An 11,326-nucleotide genomic window follows, 5' to 3' on the forward strand; every position below is an offset into this window, starting at 1 on the left:
GATTTTCAGCTGTTTAAAGATAAATAGAAATTCTTCAAATAATTCTTTGAACAAAACGGGGAGCCCATCCCAGTGGCCTGAGTGGCCTCGCCTCCCCTCCTCAAGGCTCTGCTCCCACTGATGTGACCGCGCGACTTTACTGGCGGTCCGTCTCTTCTGAAAATCTGCAGAACCACTGTGCGCAGGCCCGTGCGGCCTCCTTCAAGTCTTGTGCTCCCTGCGGAGCCATGGTGGTTTCTCACATTGTGCGGATTCAGGGTGGAGAAGCTCGGGTGAGGCCACGCGGCCCAGACCGGACAGCACCCGCATCTGAACCCGGGTCTTTCTGTCCACAGGCGCGAGTCTTAGGCTCCCATCACCTCCAGGCCTTGGGCCTGACGGGGATGTTTTGCTGCACGCTGAGCCCTGTGCTGGGCCCGCCTCCCTGGCTCTGCCTGCCTGGGCGGCCCCTCCTGCAAGCCTCAGGAATGGTGACCCGGGCCATGCGCATCCTCAGACGATGTCATGGAGGAAAGTCACTGTGGCCGGGCCAGGGCTCTTACTTGGGGGAAATCCTCTCTTGGGAGCCCCTGGAAGGAAGGGCAGGAGCGAGCTCCGGGGGGCATCCAGCTGCCTGTTTATGACTCGGAGCTGGGACACGCCCCCAGCACCGTCCAATCCGGGGGAGGAGACAGCAGGAGCCCCTGCTGTTCCCTCCTGCGGGAGTCCCTTCCTCCTCCCTTCATCTGGCAGCTTCCACCTCAGCAAGGCCAGCACCTCCCCTCGGGAGCCTTCTCAGATGACCACAGGCTGGGTCAGGAGCTGCTCGGTCCCCACCACTGCCTGGGGACCCCCATCATAGCCTTGCTCTTGCTGGGCCAAAATAACTGGTTATGTGCCGCTCAGGGTGGGCACGGGGTCGCCAGGACCCCACCACCCCTCTCTGGTGACCCCTGATGCCCACCTAACACTGGACCCAGTGAAACAGCCCACTTGCTCCTGGGCTCCCCGTCTCTGCAGGGCAGATGTCTTCTCAGCCCATCTCCAGGTGGCTCTGGGATCGCAGACAGCCTGGAAGAGCTTTGTCCACTCACTGCACCCCATTAGAAAATATCCTGTGGACACTTGGATTCTCTCCTTTGAACGAACCCTCCCCTCCTCTTCTTGGCAAAGGGACCCTGACACAAGACAGATGCCCTGGGGCATGGCAGTCACTTGTGGGGACCCACCGTCCCGTCTGTCCTGGGCCAGGTGGCACTCAGCACTGTTCCTGCACCTGGGACACACAGAAGCAAAACCAGGGGTCAGGGAGGGTGAGAGATGTGCACGGGGTCACCCAGCTCGTGACAGATGGGAGCTAGGATTCCACGGGGCCGGATCCAGCGACCTACCGCCGGAAAGGGCACATTCGATAAATAGGGTTGTGGGTCCTCATCCTGAGAGTGCGTCCCAGGGGTCTCCCTGTCTTCGTTCCGAGCGGTGATACCACCAGCATGGAGGCTGGGAGAGCCCTGGCCCGGATTCTGTTTTTCCACTCTGGACTCTGCAGCGCTGGAGACCCACCCTCCGGTCCCCTCCAACCCCGCCTGGGCCAGCCCCACGGCATCCTGGGAAGGCCCCACAGGACCCAAAGCCCTTTCTAAAGATGAACTCGCTCCTCTTGGCGCTGGCTGGTGGTTTCAGCTGCCCACTTGGGCTCTCTGTGGCCCAATGGCCCCCACCCTCTGTGGCTCCCCAAGGGCCTGGGCCATTCCCTGAAGCTGGCTGTGCAAATCACGGTGGGTCCCGAGGACGGAGCTCCTGTGACACAGACCTGCCTTTGGAGGCAAGATGCAGACCTGGGGTTGAGTGTAGGGCAGTACCAGCACCTTAAGTAACAGAGCAGTCATAATTCCAGGGCTCACTGCGGGGGCACCCGCTGGGCCTGCTCCAGCTGCACACCAGGTGCTAATATCCTGGGTCACCTTCTCTGCTCACCTGGACCAGCGTCCTCACCTGCGCCCTGGTCCCCCAGCTCAGGCCCTTGCCCCTGGTCTGTACTCCCCTCAACGACCACCAGAGGGTGCCAGTGAGCACTTGAGCCTCGGTCCTGCCCTCCTCTGCCTACCGCCCCTCCAGGGCCTCCAGCCCAAGTCTTCTCTGAAGCCCCCAAGGCCCTGCACGACCTGCTCTGGCCCCTCCCTACACTTCCCTCCTCCCTCTCTCCCCCTCACCCACTCTGCTTCAGCCACACGGGCGCCCTGGCTGTTCCTCCAACACCCTGGGTCTTGCCCCTGGGCTTTGGCACATACTGTTCCCTCTGCTTGGGAGTTTCTCCCAGATACCCACAGGGTGCACTTCTCAGCTCCTTTAGGTCTCTGCTCAGAGGCCACCTCACTGCGACCTTCCCTGATGTTCTCCCACGCCTTTAAAATGCAGCCCCCAACCCTCCCCTCACACCCACATCCCCACCAGCCAAGTCCACCAGCATGTCCGCCAGCATGTCCACCAGCCAACACACTTAGTGTTTCTCCCTTGCTAGATTATGAGCTCCGTAAAGGAGTGGGATGCTTGCTTCATTCCCTGTGGCTAAACCAGTGCCTGGCACACAGTAGGTACTTATTAAAGACGCACTGAATGAATGAGACCACAGGTCGCTGTGGTCACACGACAAAGCCCGGATTTAAACCCAGGCCAGGGCAGCCTCCAAATCCTGTGGCCCCCCCCTCAACCACAATGGGTCTCCGGCTCTGGCAGCCTCAGTTTCCCCAAGGCTGGTAATTATCCCTAGAGTAAGACGTCAAAGGAGTAAACATATTATTTATTCAATCAGTGTAAGTTAAACCAGCGATTCTCACTGTCGGGGGGGTGAGACATTGTTGCCTGTGGACGTCTGTGGTCGTCACGACTGGGGGTAGCTCCTGGCATAGAGTGGGTGGGGTCAGGAATGCTGCTTGACCCCCCCCACGCAGTGCCTAGGATGTCCCTTCCCAGTGAACGATCTGACCCTGCATTAAATGAATGAATGAAATGCTCAAATGCTTGTCGCCTTCGCCTTGCTGTTCCCACGTGGGGAACAGAGCCCCGGAAGGCACAGGCTCGGGGAAGTGACCGTACGGATCCCAGCCCAGCCGTGGCTGGCTACTGTCCCGGAGGCAGTGTGGTGTGATGGTCAGGGACCCGGGCTCTCACACCACATGGTCCGGGTTCAAATCTTAAGTGTGGCTACTTCCTGGGTGCCATGAAACCTCGCTGTGGCTCGGTTTCCCCATCTGTACAACGGGAACAATGAGAACAGCATTCATCCCATCAGGCTGTCTGTGGTGGTTGATCTGAATGTGTTAGGCATCTACTAAAAACAACACGAAAACAGGGAAAAGCACGAACCGCTAAGGCCAGCGTGCACGTCTCTGGTGTTCTCACCCAGCGGCCATAATTACTGTTCTCATGGGAGCATGGGATTGTGGGCCTACTGTGTGCCAGGCAGCATTATCACGTGTCTTTGCCACGGGAATGTGGGGGTGTGGATCTGTGCTGAGTCTCATTCAGTCAAGATGGAAATGGCAGCTGAGAGAGGCTGAGTCACTAGCCCAAGGTCACACAGCAGGTTGATGGCAAAGTCAGGATTCAAACCCAGACTAACTACAGATCCCAGTTTCTTTCCTGCTGGCCTGACCCTGTGTGTCCCCACGGGCCTGAGTGATGCCTCCTCTAGACCCCCCGTGGTAGCTTCAGTCTTGGTGTTGGGCCCAGGATGAGGGAAAGGACCCTCATCCTTTCCATGTTACGGCCAGAAACAAAGCCTTGCCCACCCCAGACTACACCAACCCCTTTCTTCACTTCTAGGCCTTTCCACCGGCTAGCCCCTTCACCAGTAATGCTCTTTCCATCAGCGGACTCCTACACACCCACAAAGCCCCAGCTCCAATGTCTTCTCTCCCAAAAAGCCTTTCCAGGCTCCACCTGGGAAGGTCTGGTTGCCCGTGTATCTGCCCCCCCAGGCCCTGGTGTTTCTACGTGTGGCAAGGGAAGGGGAACTCTGTGGCTTCAAGGCGTGACTTCAGGTAAGTCCCTGCCCCCTCTGAGCCTCAGTTTCTCTCACTGCGAAATGCGGAAGGTAATGGAACCGGTCGGCTCAGTGTTAGGAGGCTGGAGGGAGGTGACACAGGCGAAGTCTGTATTTGGCACCGGCCGTGGTACAGGGCTGATGCTGGGGGAAACATCCATCATCATCATCATGGTTCCCATTAACTGCTTTTAATGCCGTCGTTATTATTGGCCTCTGAGCCTGCCAGGACAGGGGCACGGTGGGCACTTTGCTCCACCTCCTCCGTGGAGCACAGAGGCTCTGCCCGGCAAAACCAGGGGCCCGGAGAGGAGGCAGGGCCACGCGCACTTACGCACACGTAAACACGGACGCGGACACCCACGCGGCCCGCACCAGACTCTTACCTTCTGCTGCGCAGCCTCCGACCAGCAGGACCACGAGGAGGCCCATGGGACCAACCACAGATGCCACACCGGGGCCCCAGGCAGGTGCCATGCTTGGCAGCTACCGGCAGCCTCCGGCCTCCGCCCTGGATGGGGACGGCCCCCCCCGGTCCCTCACAAAGAGGCCTCGAGCCGAGCCGAGCGTCAGACGGGGCAGCGTCTGCAGAGACAAGGGAGGCACGGTGAGAGGGGAGGGGGGCAATCCGGGCGCCTTCATGGAGGAGGCAGCGGGGGGATCACAGAGGGGCGGAGGAGAGGGAATTGGGCCGGGGGAAAGGGTTGTAGGACAACGGGGGGGGGGTGATGGGGCAATGATGGGGCGGAAGGAAGTGCTGAGCCCCTGCTGAAGGCCTGTGTTCCCCCCACATCCCTGTGCTGAAACCCACCCTCCCTGTGACAGTGCTAAGAGGCAGGGCCATCGGGAGGGGATTCGGCCACAAGGGCGGAGCCCTCAGGAACGGGCGCAGTGCCTATGAAAGATCCCACAGGGCTCCTCACTCCCTCTGCCTCCAGAGGAGGGCCGGCTGGGAAGCAGGGGGCAGTCCTCACCAGAGCCCAGCTCTGCCAGCGCCTCGATCTTGGACTCCCAGCCTCCAGCACCGTGAGAGACGCGTGTCTACTGTCGCTAAGCCCCCGGCCTATGGTATTTTGTACAGCACCCCCAACGGACGGAGACTGCCCCCAGGCCCCTGCTGACTGTGGATCAGTCAGCCTCCACTCTGATGGAGCCCGGACCTCAGACCCCCGCCAACTGCCAAACCAGGACTGAGCAGCAGCTCCAGGGGTCCTCTGAATACCCACTGCTCTCCGCCCAGGCTGGGCCTCCGGAAGGACGAGGCTCCAGCGAACGCTGCCAGCAGTCTGCACCCCACCTCAGCCCCGCTCAACCCGCAGACAGATCTTCCCCAAACACACCTGCCTGGCCCTGCCGCCTACCCTGTTCTAATGCCTCTGTGGCTCCCGCTGCCCCCAGAGGAAGCCACTCCTGCTGATCTCACTTCCTCCGCTCATGGAGGTGTAGCTCAGTCCTGCCCGCCAGCCTTTGCCCCTGCTNCCCACCCCACCCCCGCCACCCATTCCACATCCCCAGCCTCAGAAATGAGTAAGACCATCATCCTCCACGACTTCAGCCCAGTTTGCAAATTACATGCGAATGTTAATCACTCAGAGTCTGTTTCTCCCACAAGAATCTAAACTCTCTAGGGCAGAAGAGCCCCTGATCACATGGGCCAAAGCCCCTCCCCAATCTCCAGGACAGAAGGCCGGGGCAGAGGGCCCGAGAGAGGCAGAGAGAGGTGAGGCCTAGGTCAGCCCCACACCCACCCCAGGCCATGCCCCGGGCGGGTCCAGGCCACGACCACAGGGATGGGTGCCACATAATGGTGGGGCAGCCCCTGTGATTCTGCCTCCCGAAATACCCAGCTGCGGTCACCTCGCCCAGCCCCAGAGAGGCCCCGGGAGAAGGCTGGGCTGGTAGTGGCCTGGTCATGGCTCAGGGCTGGGGGTGGGGAAGCCAGGATGGGAGGGTGAGGGGTGGAGGTGGGGGCTCAACCTGCACGTAGTCAGACCACGGACAGACAGACCAGACAGAGAGAAGGATGCCTGCACCTGAACCACAGACAGACCCACAGTCAGACCACAGACAGACAGGGAGACCGGACGCAGACGCCGACGTATTCGCACAGCCGGGCAAGAAGGATGGGTCCACACGCGTAGCCACGCAAGTAGAGCTTGCACAGAGACCACCAACAGGCACAAAATCAGACCTCGGACACCCAGGGTCAGGTAAGATGCATGTACAGGGTCAGCACGGGGCAGACAAGCCACGTACCCAGTCAGGCCACAAGCACGGTGGGATCAGACAGGTGGGTCCACGCAGAGACCACAGACAAACAGCATGACCGGTTACACACACACAGTCGTGGTCAGGCAGACGACACACATACGCCGTTGGGCTGTAGACGAATAGAAATAGGGAGTCAGATCAGAGGTCTACAGCGTGCAAACAGGCAACCAGAGCGCACGGGTCTGAGACTCAGATGTGCGCACAGTCAGACCACGGAGACGGAGACGGGCTGGGTAGGCAGCACGCCACACTCGTATCAGCCAGGCAGTAAATACAGAGACGAAGTCAGACCCCCTCGTCTAAGGACACACGCAGACCGGCACTCAGAGTTGCAATCCGGGTACACACTCAAACACGACTAGTCGGGGACCGGGAAGGTAGGGAAAGAGAAGCCTAGAGCACATCCCCTTACCCCCAGCCGGTACCCCCGCCATGGGCCCTTTAAGAGTGAAAGTGACCCAAGAGCAAGGTGGAGGCCCCAGATGGGGAAAGGAGCCGCAGCGGGCTGGAGCCACGGTGACCACAGCAGCCGGTCCCACCCACAGACACACAGCTGCCGGGCACATCTGAGTAGGGGGCTTGGGCCCAGGCCACTTGGGCAGGCCCTCAGAGAGCCTCTGGGGAAACTGAGGCCACACAGAAAGCCTGCAGCCCAGGGTGGCTCACACTCAGGGCTGCTAGGCCCACCATGGACCCCCCAGGAGGGGGACCTCCTGCTTTACCTCAGCGTCCCCCCCCAGAACGCAGGCATGAGCCAGAGGCCACCTGCACAGAGATGACCTCCCGCTCCAGCCGCCTCTCCCACTCCCCGCACCCCCAAGAGAGCCAGGAGGAGCCGCCTTCAGAATAGAGAGGCCCCTAATTACCCCCTGGCTCCCGGAGCCCCCGCCTCGCAGGGCCCACGCCTCCTCAATAGTCCGGGCAGGATGGGGCTGATCCGGGCGCAGGCTCCTTCATATCCGCCACGCCAGCCCGCTGGGGGGGGGGGGCAGCACTGGGCGCTGCCGGGGCGTGGATGGTCCAACGGGAATGGGGGTGGGAGGTGGGGGCAGACTCAAGGAGGAGAGGGTCATGCACCGCAAGGAAGAGGGAAAGTTCCAGGGTCTCTCAGGAACCCGTCCTCTCTGAGGAACTGGCCATGCTGGAGACAGGCCCCTGCCGAGCCCTCCCGGGGCTCCTGCCCTTCCTTCTCCCTGGAGGATTCTGGGTGGGGTCTCCTGCAAGGGCTCAGGGAAGAAAAGAAGCAAGTGCTCCCAGCTCTGCCTTCAAAATCTACCCCAATTCCTCCCATTTTCTGCCCCTTCCTCCACCTCCAACTGGTCCAGCCCCATCATCGCCCACGGGGACCAATGCAGCCATCTCCTGCCCTCGCCCCCACAATCTGTCCTCCCCCTGAAGCCAGAGGGCGCCTCTGCCCACAGCCCTTCAGGGCTCCCACCTCCCTGGGGTAAAAGCCCAAGTCCTCCCCTGACCCCCTAGGCCTGCATGACCTGCCCCATCCCCTCCCTGCCCTCCCCTTCCTCACTCTGCACCAGCCACACAGCCCTCGCTGTTCCTGCCCCAGGACCTTTGCATGTGCTGTGCCCTCTGCCCAGATTTAGTATTATTTGGCTGAGAATAAAAGGGTGAATGGGAACAGGGAGGGTGTCTCTGCACAAGAAGCAGCATGAGGAAGGGCAAGAAGCAGAGAACCTAGGAGAGAGATCAGGGCAAAGAGGCAGGTATGGACCGGACCCATAGGACACCAAGGAGCTCTAGGCAGCTCTGGGCTGGGAGGGACATGGCTGGCTTGGCCTTGGCCAAGCCTCCTCCCTGCCCCTCTTGTAGCAAAGCAGCCTGGGCCACCACCCCTGCCACTGCCAAGAAAGGGAAACTGAGGCAGCCACATTGGGGCCACATGACGCAGCAATCCGAGTTCCTAGACTATGGCGTGGCTGTTAACAAGGGAGCAGCCACCCATGGGAGTCACAGAGAATAACTTGGATAGGAAACGAGTCTGGGCTTCAGGGAGGGTGGAAAATGGCCTCTGGACCTGGACCGAGGGCCGGGGGGGTCCCTGCCCACTGCCGGGCCATCAGTGACCGAGTTTCTTCCGGGACAGGCGTGGAACCGACCAGCGTTTGTTCTCGGCAGCCAGCCAGAGGCAGGTGCTCCCTTTCACAGATGACAACACTGAGGCTCACAGAGTGGGGACTCGCCCAAGTCCCCCAGCTGGGTGAAACCCTGGGTCCAGAGCCCACATTTCATCACATGACCATGCCCCTCCCTGGCCACTCTGGGATCCCAGCAAAGTGGGTGATCCTCTCTGGGCCCAGTGCAGACCGCTAGGCAGCCTCTGAGCGCTCGGAGGCCTTGATCACAGGGGTGGGAAGATACCCATGCTAGCCGGTCGCCAGGGCGTGGGTCACGAGATCCTGGAGCCAGCCTTGTGTACCCACGCGAAACAGGAAGCATAAAGGGGCAATTATGACCCAGGACTGGGCAGCAAATAGGCTCGGTGTCACCCGCACGAGACGCTGTCCCTGAGGCTGGAGGGCACCCCAGTGCCTCTCCCTGCCCCCACCTCAGGGTCTGTCCTATCCTAGGGGGGCAGGGGCTTCTGTGCACAACCCGACCCTCAGGGGACTTGCACAGCCCCAGGCCAGGGAATCTAAGACCGGGGATGCTGGCAGTCGCCCTTAGGAGAAAGTCCCCCCTCCTCCCAGCACAACCTTTCACCCCCACACTCCCTCCCTTCTGGGCCCACAGACTGTCCTGCTGACTGGAATCCCTTTTCCAAGGCAGACCCTCAAGGGCACAACCTGTGCCTCCAACCTTCCTGGATCGCTGTGTCCCCAAGGTGTCAACGAGGGTCCAAGCTCCAGCTCTGTTGTCACTGGTAGGCTCAAAGTGGCTCTAGCCAAGTCCCTCTCCCTCTTGGGGCCTTGATGTCCCCCCCAAACCCCCCCACCAGGAAACGGGCTCAGGGTGGGGCTGAGCGGGGCCAGCCCTGCCAGCCTTCCGAGAATGGGCTAACACCGGCCAAGGGATCCGCCTTTAATTAACTCTAGATTTGTACTGGGTGCTGTCCCCAAGGGTCGCCGCAGCAAGGAGCGGATGGGAGGTGTGGATGGGGAGCCAGGCCCAGTCCCAGAGGGAGGAAACAGTAATGCCAGCCGGGTGGCCCCACCACGTGCTGAGCCCTCTTACACGCTCTCCACGTGTCCTTCCACCGGACAGATGAGGACATGAGCTCAGAGAGGGGTAGCTGCTCGGTGAGGGGCATGCAGCTCGGGGAGACGGGGCTGGGCTGAGATCCGAGGCCGGAGACCAGCTCTCAATCACCCTCCTAGGTGCCCGGGCTGCCAGGCTTGCCCCTGCCAGTATGTCTGCCACGCCAGCTCCATGGAGAAGCCTGAGATGCCAAGATTTGTACATTTCAGCCCCACTCACACCCACCAGGGCTCCCAGCTCCTGTGCTCGGCATTCTGGGCCCTGAAGGATGTGACCCTGGGCCCACCCTGCTGCTCTTCCCCCAGGTTACTGTGGTTTCCGAGATGCACTGGGCTGCCTCTGGGCCTTTTTTAACATGGGCGCCTGGACCAGGTACACCCTTCCCCAGCCAGCCCACCTGTGGACTCATGCTCCAAGACCCAGCCACAGATCTCCCCACCCTAGACTAAATCTTGATCCCTCTTGACCCCCAACCTGGGACCCTTCCTTCACCCAGCGCTGACCCGTCATTCTGGGGCTGGGAGTGGCTAACTGACTCTGTCCCTCCGTTGCTCTCAAACATTCCATGGCTCCCATCAATGTCATTAAAATCCAGATTCCTAACCTCAGCCTTCAGAACTGCTGACCTCACCATGTTGCCCCCCCAGAGCCTGGTGCACCCCATGGGTGCCCCTACTCACTGTCCTCTGGCTCACAAAGGGGAACGAACGAGCACATGCTATTCCTTCTACCCGGCACACCCTTCCTCCTTCCTCACTGAACTTCAATCTTCACACTCATCCACAGGTCTCAGTTGAGCTGTCACCTCTACCAAGAAGCCCCCCGGATGTTCCAGGCTAGATCAGGGCCCCCTCGGGGCTATCCCCGCACCCTGTGAGTCTCCCATCACAGGCCTGTCATCCTCCAAGACGGTAGCTTCCTCCCCACCCTGGGAACGTGGCAAGGCCCCTACATATATCAGACGCCTACTGCATGCCCAGCCCCATTGGACAGTTTACCCACATCATTCCGGTGGCCACATCCATTTCAGAGGGGGAAACCGAGGCCAGAGGGAGACACCACACACAGGGGAGGCCAGCAAGGGCACGGCCTCCAGCTGGAACTTACATCTGCTCTGAGGGTCTGCTGGAGCCTTTACAGGATGGAGATGAGGTCCAGGACAGACCGGGCAGGACTTGGGTGGCTGGGACCCCTAGCCAGGAAGGCAAGGGAAGATACTGGGGGTTGTTGCCCAAGACTCTGAGAAGGAATCCTGGGAAGCGGGACTCTGGAGGCAACAACGGGGTGCTGGCAATGATGGGGGACAGAGGCATGGAGCTTAAGAACAGGAACAGGAAGTGTAAAGGTGGGAGATGATACACTTGTCCTGATTCCCCAGTTTATTAAACCCTCCAACAAGGTACAGCATTAACCTTGGATCCACAGACCCGAGGGGTACAGGGACAAATAAAAAGAGGGAAACTTTCTGTGAGTTTGGGGGAGGGGGCTAAGAACAGGGATCCCAACCCCGCAGTCCAGGTTCCCAGCGGAAGGATGCCGAAGCCCCCTATCAGAGCGCCCCTGGGTTGGCAGAAGGCTGCCCTGAGCCTGGCTCCGCCCCCAGGAGGTGGGGGAGGAGGTCGGGCTGGGGGCCAGGCGGGGGAGGGGACCCCGCGGAGCATAACGGTCTGGAGTTTTCCTAAGTCCCAGTGACCCGCCTGAATGGGGGTGCGGGGGGGGGGGCGCCAGGCAGAAGCGGGCTGGAGCTGTCGCTGGAGGGTGGCTGGACTGGCTCGAGCAGAGAGGGGGTGGGGGAGAACGCGGGGGTCCCCCCTCCCG

At 60.9% G+C, this 11,326-nt stretch overlaps 1 protein-coding gene across 1 annotated transcript in view; it reads right to left on the reverse strand.

The window, feature by feature from the left end:
- PTPRS (protein tyrosine phosphatase receptor type S) overlaps nt 1-11,326 on the reverse strand; it is a 65,923-nt gene that overhangs the window by 53,583 nt on the left and 1,014 nt on the right. The window contains 1 exon segment of the mRNA XM_034660015.1: nt 4,411-4,609. Within this exon segment, the coding sequence (XP_034515906.1) occupies nt 4,411-4,501 (91 nt within the window). The 5' untranslated portion in view covers nt 4,502-4,609.

This window comes from Ailuropoda melanoleuca, chromosome 4 (genome assembly GCF_002007445.2).
Source record: "Ailuropoda melanoleuca isolate Jingjing chromosome 4, ASM200744v2, whole genome shotgun sequence".
NCBI classification, from domain to species: domain Eukaryota; kingdom Metazoa; phylum Chordata; class Mammalia; order Carnivora; family Ursidae; genus Ailuropoda; species Ailuropoda melanoleuca.